Consider the following 24,155-nt stretch of genomic DNA (forward strand, 5'->3'; position numbering starts at 1 on the left):
TATTTGTGAATCCTTCCTCCTGTCAGATAATATAAATTTTAAAAATCGGTCCCTACTGCTTATACAGTATGACTGACTCCGCAATAATAAGGATGCTGGAAAACAGACACTAAATAGCAGTTTTATTAATGACACAGCATCAGCACTACACACAATACACCTTTAATCATCAAAACTAAACACAACATAGGGGGTTTTTTGCTGCTAAACAAAAATATTTTAGGAACCTCTGGAACTGTCATATTACTTGTCATTTAAATTCAAGAATGAAGTTTCAGAGCGCGTCTAAACCTTATGATTCACAAAGCTAGACAACTAATAGTGCTTACAACAAGTCAAGATGTGAAAGAAGGCTTAGTAAAGCTTGTATAGTATCTTTCATCCTTTTTTATTACCTCACTCTAAAAATCCGCAAAAAGGAAGCATATAAGCTTGCACAGTAAAACCTTATTTGCTACAGCTACAGTATGTCTTTAAGCAACTCCAGCTTATTTTCAAGTTTGTACTGCAGTAATACAAGAGTGAGTCTTTTTTTTTTAAACTCAGGATGAAGAATTTAGTGATATGAAGTAAGAGCCACTGGAGCACAGACTGGCACCACAGACATCCCAGCCTACTGATGAGGAAGCCAGGCTCATCCTTGCTCTCTCTTGGGCCAGTCACTCAGTTTCTGCTCTATAAAGTTGAACAGCTCCCACAAGAGACTCCAAACCACCATCCCAGAAGTTCATTCACAGGAAATTGGATTTACACCTGCCTCATCTTTGAGATGTGCATACAACACAGCAAAGTCACTTTTCCACCATGACCTCCTACCCCCACACTTGAAGGGGCTGAGGTACGGCGTGTAAGAAGGAGACTACCTTTGGGGAAAGGGTTTTGAGCTGCCACTTCTGAACAGATGCTGGAAACCCAGATCCTCTATCCCCATCATGGAGATTAAGTTACACATGAAGAAATTAATTCCAGTTGCTAATATAGGAGTCAGGATGTTGTTAGCATCCTGACAATCCCACTCAACCACTGAAGTCCTCTCATGTTCTATAAGCACCTTGTCTCTGTCTCAAGTTTCTGCATTCCACTAAAACTTGCTGCTTGGGGCAGGGATTGCACTAACTGGTGTTACAGCCCAGTAACATGGGTGTTACTGCTTTGCACCGGAGTTATTCTATGAGAAGAGTCCTCCAAGTAGTGGCAAATCAGACTTCTCTCACACTTGGGCAGGTTTTAAAGCTGGAAGTCTTTCCAGCCCATTGGATTGGCTTATTAGAGTAAGAACCAGCATCAGGGGTGTTCCTCAAGACTGGTGTCATATTTGGCAGGTTGACTGGGCTGAAGAAGTCACCCTTCTTTAAACATTCTCAAGAATAAGGTTCACTGTGCAACCAGACAAACACTTGGGTTAGCACAACACTGGATGTTTACAGGAAGAGACAAAGCTGCTTACAGCAAGAAAAAGAATTTGGGTAGAAGCATAACTTCCCTCTCAATTGGGAAGTCTTCTGGAATTAATGGATAGTTATTATAACCCCACACAGTATAGGCAATACCAAAGCTGCAATATTTTAAACAAGTCCTCAAGCCAGCTTCACTAAAACTGCTATCAGAAACATGGTCAGAACTCAGCATTACCTTCTTCCCCAACTCTGCAGAATTCAGAACTCAGTATTTCATCAACATCGTTTATTTGAATTTGGTCAAAACTAACATCAGTGGGAAATGTTTTGTCAATCCTTTTTAGGGCATAAAGGCTAAATCCCATTCTGCCAGACATTACTTTCAGATGCCAGCACTGTTGCCAAATTGCCTGGTCAGCTAATCTAGTAGTGACAGAAGCTCATCTTAGTCAAATATATTTTTAAGGGAGGTATACACAAAGGCAGATCAGAAAGAGCTGAGAGTCACTACAACCAAGTAGTACCCCTTCTTACGTTTCTTCCAGGGTAGGATCACTAGATTATTAATATTTCCATATAAAATCTCAAGTTTCCAGTATGTGATATTAAGACTTATTATCACTACCCAACCACCTGATTATTCAGAAACACAGCATCAGAAGACATCACAAGAACCCAGAAAAAGTATTTTTAAAAAGGTCAGGACAATGAATAGCCAAGAGATGGCAGTGTTTCTATCTGGTAAACAAGAAAAATACTAGTTGTTTTATAGCATTCTAGTAGGGTAAGAAGTCCAGTAGCATCAAACAGTGATACATTGCAAGAGGCAATTTTTAAACTACTCTCTCCCTTTCAGCTGCAGCCCAGTTAAACTGAAGAGCCTCTTCAGGTGTGCTACATCCAGTTCATGACGAAAGCAATTGCTGTAAGTAGCAGTAGTAGTATACAACTACAAACATCCAGATTAATAGTAACTGGATGCTTCTAGACAAGAAGGTGGCAATATTTAGTGGTTTAGTAAGCTCCAGTAAATTAAAGCATTCTAAGAGACTGTATACGCAGTTTAACTTGACAAAGAATTCTAAGCCTTAGAATACTTACAGATTTTAGCGTTTTTAAATTTGACTTAGATTTACAAAAAAGGATGAGTAACTGTATAAATCAGTACTTAAATTACACTTGGCATTTAAGCTAGCCTAAGGAAATCCCAAGACTGCCTCACCTCTGAATTTTTAACATGGTTATTGAACACTGGAAGATGAAGTTTCAGTTCACATGTTCAGTGCAAAGGTCATAAGCTCTGCAAGACCATGATCAGAAACATTCCAGGGCAGTGTTGCTTAATTCATGGCAACAGCTTTATTTAACAAAAGCACTCAAGGAATGGTTTCCCTCTGTAACTCCATATGGGATCAAACATGAAACAAGTCAGCTTACTCCAAGAAGTGGCTTCTTTGACCACATGAGAGCTGGGTGTTTTGAGAATTTGTTTGGCTGGTTTTGTTTCTTTTTTGTTTGTTTAAACTTGGATTTATAAAGATCTATCATTCTGAAAGCATTTCTACCTAGTTGTAGTGGAAAAAGAGCCATGGTATACATATTTGGCAGGAATGTCTCCCCTGCTTGGAGAAAAACAGATACATGAAATGGGGGAAAACAACCCCCACACCACGATATTCTGACTCTCACTGATCTAGGAGAGTAACTTTCAACAACCGCTATTTGCTCCTAGCAAACTGCTGACAGCAGTTTGCCTGGGTCAGTCAGGGGTCTCTGAAGAGGAGTTTCCTTTCTTAGATCAGAAGTATACTATTTTATATCTTTTCACATCATATTGCTCAAAAACATGTCCTACTTCATTAGAATATGTGGATCCAAACCAAGTTACTAGATTTACAGCTGTGGAAGTCACCTTGGATTATTATATCCCCCTACTTCCCTCCTCAGGGCAAGGAACTATATATCTGTCTGTCAAAGTATCTCAGTGCCACAGGAGCCAAACAGAAAATTGCCTATCTATTTCCAAAATGAGAATCCACTAATACAGGTGGCAACTATTTCTTTACAGACACCTTAGGAAAATTCATCCCAGCAAGCTCTGTAGTAAAATTGTAAGCCACAACATAGAATGACATAATTGTTCTCAAAGCAAGGAATAAACCAAATTCTGACAGTTCCCCAAGAAGAGACAACTACAGTAGTTATGAGAATATACTCATCATCATGAGTAGTTTCTCAGAACTCCATCCCAAGTTAAGCTATATACAAAAGCACTTCAATTCTGCGAGAAGGTAACACTGTTCTCTCGTATGCTGAGGAATACCCTGGAAGAATAAACAAGATTTCAAGACAGCATACCATTTCAATGAGTCTCTCACCTGCTGATAGTGTATTTGGATAGCACACCATAATCTCAGATGGAAAGTATCACTGTTCTCATTTCTTGTTTTGGTGTTTGTTTTAACATGCAACACTTCATTTTTTAATCTATCCCCTAGCTTATGGGAAGTGTTTCCTTTTATGTTTCCTCCTCAGATGGCACTAAAATTAGTTTAAGCTTCAAACAATAAAAACACTGATGATGATATCAAGTTTCATGCATTATATTTTCAGTTGAGACTTCTTCTGTTGCTCATATTAAAAAACTAATGTTAAAGAGTTTAAGACAGGACATCTTCAAGGCTTCCCCATGATAATTTTAGGTATAAACTAAAATGGAAGGACACTGTGTGGACCAGTTACTCTAGAACTGTAGACTATATAGCGTTCCAAATTTTTTTCTGAAACAGCTGTATTGAACATTGGTGAAGACAAAACAGCAGTTCTGACAGAATACTGGTTCAATACATTATTCCTAGATTGATTAACTGTCAAGATTTATCTTTCATTTAGGAAAAAATAAGTCGGTCCTCTATGCTAGCCAAACCCTCATAAATACTATATAAAAATGTTTATATAGGTATATGACAACACATAATGAAGACAAATGAACAGGAACAGAACAAGCATATTACTAAACAGCTGAATGAACACGTGTTCCATGTTTAGACAGTGACTTGCAGCAGCAAAAAAAAAAAAAGACGACGACTTAATAGTGAGATGTTTAGTCACAAGAATGCTTTACAATGAAAAGCAGAACTATGGCTTTAACCAAAAATTCATTCAAAGCATTAATTCCCTTTCATAGTTTGGGTTGTTAGATTTAAGGCACAGCTGGGGAAGGAGATGTACAGGTTTGGACAAGAATAAGGGAACTTCAGTACTTTTTCTCCTTCTTCCCTACAGCATCTTCAGCTGCAGGGTTTTGCTACCTTCATTGTCTGATGATTTCAGCCAGCCTAGCACTGGCTTCCTTCCTCTTAGATTTGAGCCAGTTTACCTGCTACTTGTTGCTAATCAATGTGTGAGGAGATCAGATACAGAACACAGACTGTCTGAAGGAGGCTGAAGCTGAAAGGAAACGCAGATTTAGATGAGAAGGGATACTTGTACCAAGGCTAGTAAGGCAACTAGCTGGGTTTTGCTTAAGCCACCTTGCTTTGCCTGCATATCAAACATTATATCACTTCCCTCCCCCCACAATGAACCGAGCTTTTCACACCTGGACCCTGCATGAGTCCACACCATTGAGAGGTTTCATCAGCTTGAGCTCTTTAGCAGCCTTGTTCTTTGCTAAATGGCATGGGCTTGCATTAAGAATAGGTTTCAGAAGTGACATCATATACAGAATGAAAATACTAATCTTAAATTGTATTTACAAGGATGTTACTTGAGAAAGGCATGACTTCTGTGTAAGAAACTGGTTGCCAAGTGAGACAGCTGAGTAAGTCTTCCACACAAAGTTTTTGTAGCTACATAAGCCAATTGGAAACTTAGTGAAAATAACGCTGAGTAGGTTCAACACCCTAAATTACTTCTACAATAACTATACAAATTATGGTCTTTTCAGTAGATAAATACAGTTTAATTGCTGCAGCATCTAAGGACTGAGATATGAAAATGAAGCTATTAACTGAAAGAATGGTTCAAGGTGATTTTTTGTTCCAGTTTGTAAGAGTAAGCTTCATTTTAACATTTATACTTTTAAATTAAGGTTCTCCCCTTTATACTGTCAATGTAGAAAGTTTTTTTGGCATTGTTGCCAAGAGACCAAGACAGGAACACTAGTAAATACTGTCAGTAAGCACATACTACTTGAACTCACTTCACTGACTCAGAGGCATAGATGAGTAATGAAAGAACTGACAAGGAAGCATCCAGGTGAAAGAAGAGCCTTTGGATCTAATCCAAGTCCAAGCGTACAGTATGCCACTACAAGTGGCCAGCCACCCAAACTACTCCAGTCTTTGCAGAGGCATGCTGACCTTACCTATACCCAGTCAATGCCAAAGGCTCATGCAAAGGGAAATGAATGTATACATTACATTAATTTCAATCAGTGCTTCAGAACTTCCAGTAGCATCTCTCTAATGGTTCTCTGGAAGGCCTATCTTCCTGGATCACAAAGAAATTTTAATTATAACTAGCAGCATCACATGCAATCAAAGCCTACTATTGGCTTCCTGAAAATATCATTTCAGGAGTAAGACACTCTGAATGGAAGCCCTCCCATCCCTTCAGGCTCACATGAACATTATCTGAGAGGTTTTCCACTTGTCTTTGGTACAGAGCCGAAGAAGTTAGACTGGCTTGACATAACTGCTATTGTTTAGAGAGTTACAGTTCAGATCCAGAGATACTTACTAAAGTACTTTTTGACAAGATGCAAAGATGGAATAACATCACCTTTGCCAGAAAGGCAGTAACATGAAGATAGAATCCTGTTTGTTTTGACAAGTCACAATTGTCTAAAACTTATCCCATCAAGTATATCAAATTTGTATGCAGTCTGTCATTGGCAAGAGCACCTCTGAAGCGTGGCCTGAGGTTTGGAGTAGACAGCCCTCCAGCAGCATGCCAGCTATGCTGAGGAAGTCCAGTCAAGACTCTCCAGGCTTACTTCCACTCACACCAGCCAGCTAAGACTGCCCACTAACCATCCCACCAACAACCATAACTCAAGTAAGGGAGCCATGCTTCAGCAACAGAAAGCTCAAGGATTATACATCTGTTATCTCTGCTCTAGTAAGAGGCTCAGAGTCCTTGAGAAAGTAAGAAACACTGTAAGAAAGCAAGAGCTACCGTGAAACAGTACTGTCAATTAAAATACATATTGGCTAGAATGGAGAAAGATGATAGCTTTACTCTAAGAAAGGGCATGCTGTTACCTTTTGGGACACTGTCAACAGCAATCATTTATAACTCTAACCTAATTCTAATCTTACCAATGCTTCCATGATTTTGGGTGGGGATTATTACTCATACTTAATACAACTGTATTAAGTACAAGGGGGGAAGAAGCAGGAAGAGTATTACATCTTCCCCCATTACCATTTAATTAAGTACAAGAGCAGCACTGGGAAGACTGGGACCTCAGTGTTACAGTAATTCTTTTGTACTTCATCCTCTCTAATTCCCTAATGTTTTTTATTGTTAGTTTGGTTGTTGTTTATTTCAGGGTAGAATCCACTCCTGACCACTGCCTGACATTTCCAGTTCTGAGTTAATTTAAATTTTTAATTTTTGTTTTTATTTCTTCTCAAAATATTTGCCCATCCATTTAAAAGCCTTTAACAGAAGTTGATACCAAATGCATTGTGTTGGGACAACATTGCAACATTACAGAAATAGGGGGGCAAAGTTATACTTGCCATTTGTTCAGTCAATTCAATATGATACAATAGATAATTTAGTTATCTGCACAATAGTTTCTGTAACTTGCAAGCACTTCAGTGGGAGAATCACAATTTTCACTTCCCCCTACAAATAACCATTGTTCTCTGAAGGGAGATGGTTCACACAACAACTTTGATGACTGGTAAGCAAGCCAGTCAATTAAAGAAAATCTGGTTTCCAGTTTGCTCATCTAGCCCCAAAAAAACATGTTTAGGACACACTCAGCCAGTTCACTTGGCAAACAGTTTCTTACAGAGAAGTCATGCCTTTCTCAAGTAACATCCTTGTATGGATCAAGTATTCTTGAAATTTGAGTGACTTTGTCTAGCAGCCTGCAGACCCCCTTCACGCTCCAACTTCAATGTATTAAATCTCCAGTGCCTTTGGGCACACCATATATAGCAGTGGGGGCGGGGTGTGCTGCAGGGGGGTGAAATTTAACTCTTTACCGGCGTTGCTTTTAAAGGAAAAAGAAAGCTTGGAGGCATGATGAGTCTTTCCATTCTCTAACTAGTTTTTCCTTAGATCCTCAGAGTAACAGACTCGCTCTGCCTCCCATATACACGCACTTCACAGTTCAGAACCATATAGTTGGCTTACAAACCACAGAAAGAGACAGCAACAGCAAGCCCCTAGAAGCTACCTGATCTTTATCTCCTACACCCTCGATCACCTGACATGGCATTGCTCAAAGTTAGGGAAGATCAGGAATAGTAGCCTTGTCAGGTGACAGGGACCAGTACCGACTAGTTCGCTGGCAGGGATTCACAGACCACGCTACCAACCCTTACATAGGAGAGCAGCATTCTCTAGTGCTAAGTTGGATTACAAAGCTTAAAGGCATCCATAATGCAGACAGCTTTCAAGCCTTGCTTGCACCAAAGATTTAAGGCTAGGGATTTTTATATTGTACACTTAACTGTCTGACAGCGTGAATGGTGTGAGCAGTAAGAACCACAGAAGTGAAGGGGGAGGGAAAAGGGGAGGATTTGAAGTTTGATAGCTGACATTTCCCCCTAAATAATAGTTTGCCTTTTGTTAACCAAGAGCAGCTGAACAAAAGGCTGTATAACATTAGTGTTCTAGCATATGCCTGCCACTCTGGCAGACAAGTACCTAAATATGCAAAAAGAACCCACAAAACTGAAGACAACGTGGGACAAGGGGGAAGAGCAACAAGCTCTAACATTATCATCCAAGAATCCTGTTGAAGTTTGATTTCTGAATCTCAGGTCCCTGCCAGCCTTTTAATCCATCCAAACACAGCATTTGGTAGTTCTGTACATTTACAATACCTTAACTAGAAAAAGGAAATATTTACAGTAGATGGTGCTTTATAACAGCATTGGCTATTCACAAAATGTATGTGATGGGCATGTAATACAAGCAAACAACTAGAAAAGATAAGGTTTAGCAAACTCGACAAGAAACTTAAATATTTTGGTTATGCATGGAGACCAACATTAAAGGGAAAATGATGCAACACAAGTTTAGCCATTACCTTTAGCTCACTAAAGGACCCTTCTCCCCCCAAAGTACTGAGATCCAAGGGCAGTCACTATTTTGACAGTCCTGGAAAGTATTGGTACTGAGAGCAGCCTTGGTGATTACTTGTGTGATCTTAGTGAAGATCATACCCTCATAACCAACAGAAGTAAGACATAACTACTGAGGTAACAGGAGGACAGCAGCCTTTGATTGGACTAATTTGTTTCAGAAACGAGTTTAAGGTATTTCACATTTCTTTGTTCAGTAGAGACCATTTCCACTACAGCACTGAAGACACCTCACCATCCCCAAAATTTTAAACATTCAGCTGTAAGAAGTTACTTTCACCCATTGCTAGTGAGACATTAAGATTGCCTCAAGCTACCTACTCCTGGAAGGTAAGCCATTTTCTCCAAGTCTGCACCAGTGCATAGTACAAAGTATGCAGAATCATAAAACAATAAGCTTCTCATTTACAGTTTCCAGTACAAGTCTTAGTCACTTCAAAAATATTTCACCTACATATGTAGGAAAATTGCTGACCAGACATCATTCTATCCAACAAGCTCACCATCTGAGGTTTTAGAAATGCATGTTATACACTCAAGTGAAATAACAGGAATGAAGCTCTTATTTCTTACAGCTGAACATGTAACTATGAATTAATTCTTGTGAGGAAGTGTCAGTATTGCACACATATCCAAGAGGCAGCACAGTAGGACAACACAGAATATATATTTGTGAGCCTCATCTGTGGTTACTGAGTTTTACTGCTTTTCATATTTAACAGCTAGAGCATTCACAGCTGGTCAGCATTTTTAGATCCTAAATAAGATTATTAGCTGTAGACTCTATAGTTGAAAATTGTGTTATTTTGCCACGTGTTGATGAAGAAGAAAAAAGTAGCTCAGAGTCAAAAGAACTTCAGGAAAGAAGTACTACTCTCATTAGCCACACACAAGTTCTCTTCTTTAAGATGGGAAGGGGAAGAGGGAGAGATAAAGTTGTCCAAAGTGTTACTGCATAGTAAAGAAGCTTTTAAACTAAAGTTAGAAAACAGTTAGCAGACAGTATTGCACCAATTCTTTAACATGTTTTTGTTCTATTCCTGTGACTTTCAAGATTGATTTGGATGCACAAGCTTAATTTGTTAGATAAGAGGACCAAACCCATCCCACCCACATAGCCCTTAAACAAGCACAGACAGGGAAAGTAGAAAACGTCCCATGGAAGGAGCTGCAGCTGAGCCCATGACAAGAACAGCTAAAACAAAGACATATGCCTAATATATTTTAGGATCGGGGACATCCATTCATTACATTAACCAATACTTACATTGCCAAGCAGTAGTCCTATTCCCATCCAGTATTTCCACACTCTAATTAAGACTCAGAATGATAGGGTAAAAGCATTACTAAAAATTATGTACTACATAATTATGATCCAAGATTATATTTGTAGCCATTCTACTGAAAGTGGATTACAGCTAAAGACAATAAACCCCTTCTGTGAAATCTTATCTGTGGTAACATTAGTCTTGCATTCAGTGCATTGTTCGTACATCTTAAGATCTGTGCTCTCAACACATCGTGATTCTTTGTCTGATGGAAAGACACCAACAACTTTGCAGGAAGGAAGGGAGTATGGGAGGAGAACTAGGAAGAGACAGGGTCAAGACAGTATTGAAAGAAGAATGATACCTTCTTAACTTTAAAACAGAGGAACTATGTAGTTTTCCTCTAAGGAAGCAAGGTCTAGCAAGCATGTTTACATGCTCTGAAGATTTAGCTGAAAGGAGAAACTCCTACATGTGATGCAAGATTTCTTCTCTAAATCAAAGCACTCTCTCCACATCATGAGATACACTTCAAGACATCAGTTTTAGCAAAACTGATGTTAAAGAAAATTAAGTTCTCGGTATACACTAGTTTCATGCCTATTTATTGTATGCACATTTCCAGTCCTATTTTCTCAAGAAAGTTCTTGTAACTTCAGAAGTCTACGTACGCTGCAGCCTGCATGTTTCTACTATATTGATACTGTTGGTTTTTCAAAGACATTCCCGAAGTAAAAACAGTCCATGAAAGTTGCCTGAACAGATGAGGCATTTCTGTTGGTTCCAGTTTTTACTCACTAGAAACTATCTGAAGTCATGTTTAATTAGACCAGTAGTGTAATGATATCAGATTATCACCAAGGAAGAAAAACAATACAGACAACTTTGCTGTATTTACCCCAAAACATTGAAAATATTTTAACATCAGTCACACCAGAGCAGGGAAAAGGAAGGGAGGTTTTGATTCAGTCCAGTATGGCATTAAAGCTGTTTCAAGCCCAACCTTTTCATTCTCTAACAAAAGCAAAGCAGATAAATAAAAATACTTTTACATACAGAGGAGAACCAGGAGCTAAAGGTATGCTGGGGAAGAGGCAGCTGAAAGTAAAGTAAGGTGGAGTAATTCAAGAGGTGACCTGTTTAGCATCAGCTATCAGAACATTATTTGTAATTCAAAAAAGTGTGAGATTAGGGATTATTAAAACCCTTCATCATTCTAAAGATATTGTCTTCAGATTGGACACCTGTATGTGCATTTGCTACCAGAAGAGCAAAGACACTAAGTACAATAAATGAAGGGTGCATCAGTACAAAGAAGTATATGCACAGTTCTTTACATACACTGGAAGTATATATTTCTCTAGCTCATATGCACATTCTCCTATAAAGCTGAAGCTATAGCAGCCACAACAGCTGCAACACAGTAAAGTATTACATATTAAGACCGGTGCCTCCAGGATGCACTCCTAAACGTTTTAATCATTTTGTTAGGAAGCAAAAAACCCTAACCACTAGAAAAAGGAACATCAAGAGCCTACATCCCATTTGTATCACATGCTACAGCTTCATGTAAATAGCCCTTGAGCAAGAGACACAGAAGTGGGGACACAGGTATCTTCCCTTTGTGTTAACCAACTGTATTGGTGAGATATGGGGGTGCACAGTGTTAAGAACACCATGGAGTAAAGCTCAGTGTTTGGCAGGGGTGGCAAGCCATTACACAAAAGGGATCATATCTAACTTACCCCTTCCTTCCTACTCCTTGTTTTCCCTCATACCAGTTCAGTTTGGGCCAGATTCCTCTGCAATTCAAATAAACTTAGACCAATGCTAGAAAGAAGAGGAAGGGAAAACAGTTTTCTAGCATGATAAGCAAGTTCAATTGGCTCACAGAAGCATCTCCTAAGCGCACACAACCAAGGCTAGTAAGAACTGAGGAGGGAAGTGAAACTCCTATGAGTAGCCATGAGATGGCTCACTCCCTATTGTGAAACCAGAGCTTTACCCTACAATCAGCAAATTTAGCCAAGGTACCAGATAAGTAGCTTTCAGCTCAGCTGACAGTTACATGTTTGAACATCTTCCCCTATACATATGCAAGCCTTCGAAAGTTCATCTTTTACACTATGTACAACAAAATAAAGAGAACTGTAATTTTTATAGTCTAAAAAGAGAATAAACAGGTGAATACATGCAACTCCAGAACTCAATACAGCAATCTAATTTTAGCCTGTCTTGTCCACATGTACTGATATCCCCATGAGCCATTTCATCTTACCAATCTGGCAAGAAACTTGAGAGTTTGTGAATTAATCTGATCCATGAAGAAACTGACCAAAGCCAGAACTGATGCAAGCAAAAGGAAGGAACAGTGTGGCTAAGTGCAAGGAGAGAAAGAACTTTAAAATCCTTTCTTGCAGTGGGGGAGAGACATGGTGCAGCAGCGTTTTCCCTTGTAGTCTGTGATCCACTTCTAAACAGAATCTGTGAAGCAACATGAGAACTAGGGGGTCACAGACTATTAAGTTGACTGAATTTGGCAACTCCACACTTTCCCTAGAAAGTGTTAGAAGTCTGCTATTGAAGTGTTTTGATCATCCGCCACTGTTATCACCAGGTGATACTAAAGCATGTAGCAGCTGAGAGTTGGCATAAAGGAAACCCCACATTAGTTAACTTGAGACTTGTGGCCTTTTCCACTTTCTGCGACAGCAAAGTCATTTGAATCCAGGTATTTTATTTATACAAGACAAGTATCCTACAGCTGTTCCAACATTTTCTAAGCATCCAGTTTGGTTTGCAGCCTGTCATCGAGAATTCTATGAAAAGAGAAATGGAAGTGCCTTTCAATCCGAGAGTGAGACAATCAAGCACACGTTGACATATCAGTTATCATATTTGATTTAATCACAGATAAGACTAGGGTAAATCCTTTTTCAAGTTTAGAGTCTGACAATAACATCTAGTTACTACTGTAATGTTGGCAATTCTGTCCATACAACAAACATGGTCACACAGAAGAAAGTTTTCAGGGTTGCAACACAAATATGGCTACATTTGTAGAATGCTTTGAAGACTGCCCGAGATTAAGCATTTCCCTTGCTGCCCTTGAGAGCATTTTACCTCAGACAGTGGAGTTCCAAGCGGTAAGCAACCAGACTGGGTTAGCAGCAGCTCTATGACAAAGATTGGCTTTTCTTGGTTTTGGTTTTTGTTTGTTTGTTTTCCAGGAATAGTTTACTTACTTTCCTTTCATGCATTGTAGTATTTGCAGGCACTAGCCACCCTGAAAGCAGTGACTAGAGTTCCACTTTCTTCAATGTTTGCCACTACAATAACAGCCAATATTCTGTTATCAGTGACTGCATGCATACTCATAGCACAAAACAGGTTACTGTTAGTTTACATGAGTCAACACCTCCACTGAGAGCAGAACCAACTCAAGAGAGACCACTCCAGACATCACAGTAAAGATCTGAAGTCTGCACTTCTCTGCACTGAAAGGACGAGCAACTACATCGATCTTGTCTGGCAAATGTGTGTCTGTGGTCTTGTTTTGATACTTGGAACACCCAGTAAGTAACCACCCACAGTGCAATTTCCCTCCTCACTTGAGGGAGCCTCAAAGTGGGGGTGGGAGGAGGGAAAATTATGGGGAATGGACAGTGCTTCCCAGGAAGAGGGGTGGAAAGACCAGAGAGGAACAGAACCAAAGGTAACAGTTGAACTAGTGATGTTGGAAGGACAGGAGTATCATGTTTAGGCGAGGAGGTAAAAAGTAAGGGACACAGCTGCTTTGGCCCAGGAAAGCCTCAGGGACAGCATCAGAGTCGAACTCCTTGTAACAACTGATCTCAGACAGCATGAGGAGGATACATCCCAGGGAAGGAGAATTCCGCATCCGAAAGAACTACTATTCTAGCAGCTTACAGATGAGATCTGCCTGTGCTCAAACTTACCTGCATGATATTAGTCTGAGGAAATATCCTGCTCTGTCACCAGCTTTTCCCACTTATGTACTAAGCAGAACCAGAGTTTATAACTACTAATATTATGGTTTCAAGCTACCATTCCAGCCTTGGATTTTAGGTTTGTTTTTACACTATTAGACAGCCAAACAAAGTACTCAGTGCATCACTGAAGCACTCTCTTGGAAGGCTGCCCTTCTATTATCGTTCCTTTTATGAGGCTGTAAATAGCATTCTTAGAATTAAACAAGCAATAACCCTCACAGTTTTGCAGCCACCCTTTCTCAAAAAAGTTGCACACCTCGCCCACATTTTTAGTGAAAGTGAGAAAGATTTACAGTATAAACTGTTCCCAACAGAAAGAGCAAAGTTTCCCCTTGAGTGAATAATACATACTCACAAATACTGATCAGGCACACCCACATTAAGGAACCACCAAAACCCACTAATCAAGAACAGTAGTAGATCATTAATTTGCAGAATAAAAGCCTTTCTCAACAGGAGCTGAAGGCTTGAAAATGCCCACTTGTTTTAAAACGATTTCTAGGTCTACAGGACACAAGGACACCCAAAACCAATCCTGAGACACATACTCTTCAAAGCACACTGTTGAGAAAATATTTATTATGTAAAATAAGTTAACTAGCCTTTTTAGAATTTACTTCTAGAAAAGCTGTACAGTTTAAGCGCAGATAGAATCTTTCTTCCTTTTGGAATTTAAGCTTTTAAGTCTACAAAATACCTTGGAACTCCTGTCCCAGCTCCTCTTCACCCAGTGGCGGAGAACACATCTGCTTTAGAAGCCAGATAGTCTATGCTACAGCCAACAGCCCTCCATTGTTTCGTTTTACAGGCTTCAACAATAAGGTTTTTTTCATACTGAAGACACAAGAACTAGACGCTTTTTAGCCCGTACCACAAGTCCAAAAAAGTTATACTCCAAAATGAAGGCAGAAACGTAGCTTTTTTTTAGTATATTAAGAGCACCATGCTTCATTTAATTCTGCCATTCAGTTACTACATACGTTCGTTAGGAAGCCCACTAGCAGAAAGATACTTAGACACCACTAAAAGCTGTAAGCAGCCCAACCGCCAGTAAGGTGTTTTGTTGTTTGTTTGGGTTTTTTTAGAGCCTCCTTGGCCCTCAAGCATACCCCACCACTCCCCCCAAATGTCACGTTAGGGTTTTTCCTTTTTCTACCAAATTCATACTTTCTGTCCTCTGACACCAGCGACTTTTAAGAACCAAGAAAAGCTCTTCCAGAGCTTTCTAGAAATCCCAGAGGTACATTAGAATTAGAGGAGATTGGAAAAGCCTCCTTGCAAACGGAAGACAAAGGCATCACCCACCACATTTCACCGGGCTAAACGCCCTCATATATCAGTTCGGCAAGCATCCCACAGAAAACTCTTGTACTACCCCGTCCTCAGGCAGGTTTTTGCCCTGGAGCAGCTTGTTGTGCTGTCCGATTTAATACTGGGAGGAAACTACCTCCAACACTGAAGTTACTGGAAAATTCCAGCGAAATCCCCCGCGTTGACCCCCAGAGCAGAAGGGGGGGACAGCAGACGGCCATTTTCCAGTTTCAGATGAAAATCAAGTTTCAAACTATCACAGCAAGAAGCTATGTCCCGATGAAACTTGAGACACTTTTCAGTGCATTTTGAAGAAGCCGCAGCCTCTCTTTTAGATCCGTGAAACAATACCGGGGATCATCAGAAACAAAACTTGCCAGCAAAGCGTTTTAAATGAAGACCACGTTAAGCAAGTTCCTTTTTTTTTATTTTTTTTTTTTTTTTACTTCCACAAAGTTCTCGTTTGCACCACGGGGATAGCTAAAATGACACCCAGGAGCAGGAGATTGTATAGGCAAGGGTGGTGAACATCTTTGCTTTCTGACTACCTTCCATTAAAAAATAAATAACTAAAATGAAAAAGGAGTCCTTCCCTCGTTACAGTTGTCCTCCTTCCCTATTTATTCGTTTTACGGTTATCTTCCCTATTTATTCGTTTTCTCTTTCTCCGGTGGGTGACCCGCCGAGCACGGTACAAAGCAGACCCCACGAAGTAATTTAACTTCGCATTAGAAACACTCGGGGGAAGGGACTCCGGACTTTCTCCCTCTCGCCTCTCCCGGGTCTCGCCACCCCCTCGGCAGGCGCCCCACAGGCCCCCTCCGAACGGCAGCGCCCGCCGCCGGCCGATGCCCCGCGCCGCCTTGGCGGCTTCCCGAAGCACCGACGGCCGCTTCCCGGGACACCGGCTCCAGCACCTCGCAGCGGGCCGCCCGTCCCCTCCCCCCCGTGCTCACCTCCTCCTCCCGGGCGGCGCAGAGGGAGCGGCGCGCCGGGGGCCGCCGCCTCGCCTTACACCCTCCCCCGGCCCGTTAACGGCTTCCGCCCCCCCGTGTGAGGGGGCCGCCGCCTCGCCTCACGCCCTCCCCCGGACCGTTAACGGCTCCCAGCCCCCCTGTGTGAGGGGGCGGCCTCTGCCCCCAGCCCCGAGCCCCGCGGGGGCGGCAAGACCCCACCGCGCCTCGGAGGGCGGAGGAAGCGCGGCGGCCGGTCCCCGCCCGCCCCTCAGGGCCCCGCCGCTGAGGGTGCGAGGGCCCTCTGGCGCCGGTGAGGGGCGGCCGCCCCCCACCCCCTTTCCCCGCGTCGCGCACTCGCTCACCTCGTCGTCGTGGTGCTGGCAGTAGCTGGCCCGGTCGGGGAAGACGGAGAGGATGTTGTAGGGCGAGGCGGTGGTATAGGGCGGGCTGAGGGCGAGCGGCGCGGCGGGGCCGCCAGCCGGGCCGGGTCCGGCGGCGGCGAAGCGCTCGATGAAGTGGTCCTTGGTGAGGCGGACGCGCTGGTGCGCCCGCACGCAGTTGTCGCACAGGTGCTCCTGGCAGTCGAGGCAGCGGGAGCTGGCGGCGTTGCCCTCGTCGCAGGAGCTGCAGCGGGGCTCGCCCTGCCGGCTGTGGGGCCGCCGCAGCAGGAGCGCCGCCGAGCCGCCGCCCGAGGAGGAGGAGGACGACGTCGTCGAGGAGGGCGCGGCCGAGGCGGCGGCGGCGGGCGAGGAGCCGGCGGCGCGGTGAGGCGGCGGCGGGCGGCCGTGGTGGCGGTTGTTACCACCGCCGCCTCCTGCTCCCGCAGCGGAGCCGGCGGCGGGGCCGGCCCCGGCGGCTCGGCCGTTCTTCTGCTCCTCGGCGGCGGCGGCCACGACGACGACGTCCAGCAGGTTGCTGAGGAGGAAGTTGGAGGAGGGCAGCGCGTCCATGCCCGAGGGCTCCGAGATCACCACCTTCTGGTCGCAGATGGGGCAGCGCAGCTTGAGGGCGTCCCCCGCGCCGGGGTGCCGCTGCGCCTCCAGGCACTGGCGGCAGAAGGCGTGCAGGCAGGGCAGGACGTGGAGCCGCCGCGGCGGGCCCCCGCAGGAGGAGCCGCCGCCACCGCCGCCGCCCCCCCCGGAGGAGCTGGAGGTCTGCGAGGAGGAGGAGGAGGTGGAGGAGTTGGAGGAGAGGGGAGCCGGCGAGCCGCACATCTCCTTGCACAGCGGGCAGATCTGGAAGTCGGACTCGGGAAACGAAGCCATTTGCGATGGGGGCTGACTCCCCGATGCGGGGGGAGGAGGGGGGGGTAAAAGTGTATCTCCCCTCCCTCACAAAAAAAAGTATGGGTGGAGGGGGGGGGGAAGCCACGGGAAGCGTTTGGGGCGGTGTGGGGAGAAGGTAGTTCTGCAAACGGCTTACGGGCAAGCTGGCATCGATCAGTCGTTTTGCCAAGTGGGATCGATTGGCCGGTTTTGCAAATACGGTGTCATCGATCCGGCGGTCTGCAGGGAGCGGGATCCTCGCCTCCTACCTCGCTGCTGCGGAGGTGGGGGGGCGGCGTATTTTTGGTATCAAGGTGTAGCTGTCCCGTTCTCTCTCAGCAAATGGATCCTCTCTCTTCCCTCACATGTACTTAACCCCCGATCCCCCGTCGCATTAGACAAATTGTATCGATTCCCAGATCGGTCAATACCTCACACAGTCTTCTCATTTCCCCCTCGGGTCAGCAGTTTGACAACGTGGTTTGGTTACTTGTCTTCTTCCTAAACAGAAAGTGCATGGGCGCCAACCGCCCGGTCCCCTCCGCAGCCAGCGGGGACCAGACCTCTCTCCGCCGGGGCTCGGCTCCGGTTCCCACGGCCGCAGGACGGGGTCGGGGCGCCGGGGCGACAGTGCAAGTCCCTCTTGGCCGGGCGGGAAGGACGCGGGTAGGGGGGCAGCAGGGGTTTAATTCAAGTTTCGATCTTTCTTCTTGGGACGTTGGGTTTTTTCCTCTTTTCCTTTAAACCTGTGCTTGTCGGGGGGGAAGGGGAAATTTCGTTTCAGTTCCCCCCTCCACTTTTGCAATCCAGAGCAGCTCTAGGAGAGAGAGAGGCACTGAAACACAGTGGCCAAGCAGACTTCTCCGGCTCCAGTCCTCCCCCGCCGACGCCTGCTCCACCACCGCATGACTGGGGGGTGGGGATGGAGGGCGGCGTTGGTGCCCACCCCACCGGCAGAGACTCACGCTGGCGGGACACAGAGGAGGAGGAGGAGATGGGAAGGCAAGAAGAAAAGGGCTCCGGGGACGGCTGGGAAGAGCCGCGATCCCCTCTCGCCTCTCAGAGCCCCGGCTCCCGCTGGACGCCCTCCTTAAAGCAGGGCTTCCCCCCTCCCCCCCCGCAAAAGGCAGCACCAAGCCCCCGGAGCCGGGCTGAGCTCCGGTGGGCTCCCCCGGTCAGCGCCGCGGGTTCGGCGGGGCTCGCACACACTGCGGCGGCGGCCGGGCAGAGGAGCAGCGGCAGGTCCCCGCCGGCCGCCCTGAATTATTCATGGGGGGTGTATTATATTCGCTCGCACAAATTGGAGCCGCTGTGCAATGCTATCCGAGAGCGCTACGCTCGCCCCCTCCTCCTCCTCCTCTCCGGTTCTCGCTCGCTCTGAGCCCCTGCAGCGCCTAGGATCACATTTCCTTTGTCATCTCGCCTCTTCGCGTGGTGTTTTATTGAGAAAACAAAAATAATATAAAACCCGAAGAGAGGGGGAGGGAGGAGGAGGAAAAAAAAAAAGCAGCAAAAAAAACCCCAAAATGCCCGCCTCCCCCGCGATCTGCCGAGCCGGAGCCCACCGACCCCAGGGGGTGAATTAGCAGGAATTACTCACTGATGCGGCAGCACCGTCCCGGGCGGCGTGGGATCCGGGGAGAGCCATCGCACCGGGAGCCGTTTCCCCCCCCCTTGCTTGGCGGGGTGCGGAGGGGCAGAGCCGGGCGGCGAGGGGATAAGGGGGGGGGGGAACACAGCTCAGGTCGCGGGGCAGCGCATGGCGTGGCCGGCAGGGCTGGCGGCGGCGCTGGCTCCGGCCCCGCTGCGGCCGCCGGCACTGGGGCGGCGCGGCGTGCGGGAGCCTTTTAAGCTCCGACGGCGCGGGCTGACTTCCGCCCGGCTGCGGGGGGCGGCCGGGGGGCGGTGGCGGCGGGCAGGAAACATTCGCCCTCCGCTCGCTCGCCCGCCCGACCTGCCCTCCCACCCCCAACCCCCCCCCCCCATCCGCCAGCATCCAGCCCTGCCACCCCCCACCCCACCCCCGCCCGTTGTTAATATCGCTGGTTTCGGCACGGGGGGCGCCCCCCACCCACCCCCCACATCCCAAACCCCCTTTGGTTTGGTGCGCTTCGACCGCGGCTCGGGCGATTTCCTCGCCCTTTATTTTCGGTTTGGAGGCTCCGGGGCCGTTCTTTGAAAGCATTAACGCAGCTTTAAAACGTTAAGTCGCTCGATTAATTGTTTTCCGACGCCCGGTCTCGGGGCGATCTCTGGCTCCTTTCCGCGCCGTTGCGGTCGCTGCCGGGTCTGCCGTGCCCCGGGAGGGCGAGCCCGAGGTTTGCTGGTAGCCAGGGGCAGGCGTTTCCTTCTCCTTTAAACTTGACGCGATGAAGTTAAGCAAAAATTAGCGGCGATGCCATTTGCGTTGCGGCGAGACCGAACTTAAATCAAAACGCAACAATTATTTTGCGTTAACGAAAAGCGCCTGGCGACCAGCGACTGCTAAAAGGCGAGTTTCATCTGCGGCGCGGCTCAGTGGCCACCCTCCTATTTTAGTGGGGCTTGTCCTAGCCAGGGAGGACACATGGCATTTTGCCCTTAACAAGGAAACTGGAAAGGCTGAAAAGTTTTAAAACACGAAAACTGGACTTAGGGATTGGAAAGCCAAAAAAATAATACCAAAAGGAATAAAACCAGCAGAAGATACAGACAGATTTGTGGATGAAAGCATCTATAAATAAGCAAAATAAACTCAAAACAAGTTACTGTTAAGTAATGATAACAAATTTTCAAAAACACCACAGAAAAGGAAAACTGGCTATTAAAATATATTGAATGATATTCCTCTTCTCTTTAGGCCTTAGACACACAAATAACACCAACTTAAATTGTCTACTTAAAAATGTCTTTTGCTGACAGGTACTGAACACAGCGATGAGCCATGCCTGTGAGGATCTCCTGCCAAAAGCCCTTCAGAGAACTGAGAAACTCATCAGCACTAACGCCCTTATGCAAGACCAAGCAATGGGAATCGCTGATGAAGTCCACGGGGCAGCTAATGTGCGTTAAGATGTAAACAAGCATGAATATTTATTATGCCCCTCAGTAGTATATTCAGCTGGGAACTTGCCTTATGTACCACTAAAGGATTTGGCTCGGGGGCTGCGTTCTTTATGTTACATATCCATATGTTCACATTTGAGCATGCAGGTGAAACCCACCGCAGCTTTGACTAGCAGAGGTTAAAAAATCATCGAGCCTTGCCTCAGCTCTGTTTGTTTGTCCTGTGATTGCCGCAGAGGGTTATGATGCTGCGGAGCTTGTCCTTTTCCAGATGAAGCCAGTTAATTGTGAAGAACGGTAACTCCCTGAACAATAAATATGTGGTTGATCTGTTTGGGTTTCCCACATAACGCTTTCCACTAACTCCCTCAGTAGAAACTGTCATCTTTTGCATTCAGAAATATTTTAATTGGGCAGAAATTCCCAGATGCATGTCTCCAGGCATATCTGACACCCCTGCCTTCCTCAGTGACAGCTGTTTGCTTGCCAGCTAACCGGCTTGAAGAGGGCAATTCTGCACGTCTGTGCTTCAGATGGCTCTAACGGGTTCATGAGGCTACCTATACACTGCAGAAGGTCCTTTTCACTGACAGGATCCACTGTATTTGTGCCAAAGCTCCCGAACCTCGTTTACAGCTTATACCCTCCCTCAGCTTGTAAAAGGCTATAAGCAATTCACTGTCCCCGAACAGTGGGGTCCTTCTTCCCCAGCTGTCATCCTCGTATTTGAGCACCTCTGTCCTTCTAAATCAAAGTCCTCCTTTTCTTTTCCCTCCACCACCACCGAAGGAATGCGACATTTTGAGGCTTCCTCTGATTATGGGTGGCTTTCCATCTTCATTATGAAAAATGCTGAAATAAAACTAAAGGGAATACGCCAATATTATACTCCGTTCTGAAACATTAGCTGCTGGAGCACTCGTGCGCTCAACTACACAGCAGATAGCACCGTGCATTTTTCTGCTTAGTGCATTGACTCGATGGTTTTCGATCCAATTAACTTGTTCTGCTATAAAAAGCCCCTCAGCTCTCCTCAGGTAGAGCAAGGCCTCAGTATATTTCATTTGTCTTCTAAGCCGACAAACACGTGGGTGAATAACAGCGCGAGGGTGATAGGTGAAGTACGAGAGGCTTCTGGTTCCTCAGTAGACAGCAGGATGAGAACTTATTTTTATGATTTTTCCCTGGGAAGCTAGTGCTTTGCATTTACCCTTTTTGTTTCTTAAAAACAAAAGAACAATAGCTATCCTGGTTAGCAGGGCTATTGTCCCTCTGTGCCAAATAAATGAAATCTCACTGCTTACGTGAGCGTCTCAGGCATTTCTCTGCATTCTGCTCATTCTCCTTTGTGTCGTTCTGCTGAGGTTTCTCGCATTTATTCCCTTCTCGCCAGTATTTTTCATACCCATTTCTCTCATCTTTCTTTTGTCCTCCATTCATATGCTGTTGCTGGTCTGAATTTGAAACGGTGTAGTTTGTACTAAAGGCAAGCCCGTCATTTAAACCATGTTGAAATCATAACTGTGTCAAGATCACATCAGAACTGTGTTAAAACATTAACCGTTAAAATATTCTAACAATGCTAAAATCCGGGTGTGACTGGCCAGATCTTCAGAGACACCTAACGAGCATCAAAATAGCTCTGAAGATATGGGCCAACTTCCACCTAGTTAGAAAATCTCTATTTGGCAACATTTGTCTGTCCTTGACTAACTTACCCAGCCACCACAGCTAAACTATGCATTAAAAATCCATATTATTTTTTCCCTTTTCCCCATTTATTTCAGCGGAAAATAGGACATTGGGGCAGAAGACTGCACCTGAGTCATTCTGTAGCATCTGCTTCCAATGTTGGGATGTGCTTTCCACTGGCCGTACTTGGAAGCTTCGTTTGCTTGAAGGAAAGCATCTGCTTTCCGCCAGCAGCACTACAGGACAAACAGAACGGTGTTCCTGCCAAAAGCAATACAGCTGGAAAAGCCAGGGGTCTGGAGGTTAAAAGCTTTGTTAAATAGAACCAGGTACAGTAATTGTGGGTTTGGGGATATTTTACTGTAATTTTAGAGGCAAACATTCACAGAAGGAGCTCTCCCCTCTACCACCTGTGTGAAACGGTCCAGCAGCCAGATACTGTTTGCCCTGCTATGTTGAGCACTAAGGCAGCGTGCGAGCTCAAAGCTCAGCAGGGCTCGCGAACCGAAGCAGCCAAGTAGATGGTGCAAGTCCCCAAACGTGCACAGGTAACAACAACCGTATAGGGCTGAACTTCTGTTATCATTGTTACTGCTTTGCACCTAAGGACCCAGAAAACATTTCTATCTCCAGTATTGCTATACTAAAGAGGTCCTGAGACATTAAAAGCCAAGGCAGTGGTTCAGCACTTCAAGTTCTGCATAATATTTTGTAGAGATTATGAAGACCTAAAACTCTCCCTATCCTGGTGCACCCAAGAATCCCCTTCCTCCTTTATTTGTCAACAGTTACAAAGAGGCAAGAGACACAGCGTTGCATCCTGCTTGAATCTTTGCCTCCCACACTCAAGAATTTGACTAGTAAATCAACGTGCAAAGGGAGCAATTCCAACAGGTCTATCACAGGGAAGGGCTTCAAGCAAGACCTTGATGCTGGTGTAGCCTTTGGGGATTTCACATTTGTCATATAGTCCCAGTTAAATGAAAGAGGAAGGTTTTGCTGTTGTTTTTTGGCTCGCTACTAGCAATTTATTCATTACACTCAGAGGAATATCCATCTTTTTTTTGGCTTTCACTACAACTGTACTCCACAGACAACTGTGCCACTTAAGTCCAGCCACTTTAGCGCTGATTTGTGCTTCCCCCCGCCCTGCTTTCCTCATTTTTCCTCTTGCAAGCACAAACTTCTAAATTTGCCTCAGATTCCAAATTTGCCATGCCTGCTCTTGCGTAGTGACTCTGGCTCAACCGTATATCTGTCATTGGATCCATTAGTAAGTACAGTAGTAAGTTCAACTTTCTGCATGTGTTGCTGAGCTTCCTGTATGGTATGCTGGATCTTGAGCAGGGTGGAAGGTTGGGGAGCAAAGAAGCAGTAAGTGTTGTCCCCATGGTATAAATCATTGGGGACTGGCTTGCTCAGCATATTATTTCAAGTTCTTGACACCCCCTCCCATCCATCTCCCCTCCAGCAGGGTCACCTTGAGTTTAAAGATGTGCTTGTTAGGATGTGATGGGATCCAGAGGGGAGCAAAGGTAGCCTCCCCTATACACATGTGCAAGCCAAATCTATAGATCTTGTTGGTGTGCATCTCTGCACCCTTCAAGGGCTGGCTTTGGGAAGCAGGGATCTTGCATTCAAACAGCTGGCATTACTTTTAACCCCGGAGACATGCCCAGGTTTAGGAATTGATCCTCTGCCCTCCCTTCCCAGAAAGAACTAAACACCTACTGTCTTGTCTTACAGCACAGAGCTCTGCAGGCAACTGATGCAAAGGTGTCATTTTTGGATATGCTAAAGAAAGGGCTTTTTTCACTTATATTGATAGAGTCTCCCAGAGCATCTTTTCTGCTCAAGCCTCTCTGTAGCTCATCTAC

At 45.2% G+C, this 24,155-nt stretch overlaps 1 protein-coding gene across 1 annotated transcript in view; it reads right to left on the reverse strand.

The window, feature by feature from the left end:
* The window catches only part of TRIM71 (tripartite motif containing 71), a 55,838-nt gene extending 38,170 nt beyond the window's left edge, over positions 1–17,668 (reverse strand). The window contains exon 1 of the mRNA XM_074575118.1: positions 16,639–17,668. Within this exon, the coding sequence (XP_074431219.1) occupies positions 16,639–17,541 (903 nt within the window). The 5' untranslated portion in view covers positions 17,542–17,668. The remainder of the gene's footprint in view (positions 1–16,638) is intronic.
* Positions 17,669–24,155: the final 6,487 nt, after the last annotated feature.

This window comes from Larus michahellis, chromosome 2 (genome assembly GCF_964199755.1).
Source record: "Larus michahellis chromosome 2, bLarMic1.1, whole genome shotgun sequence".
NCBI classification, from domain to species: Eukaryota; Metazoa; Chordata; class Aves; order Charadriiformes; family Laridae; genus Larus; species Larus michahellis.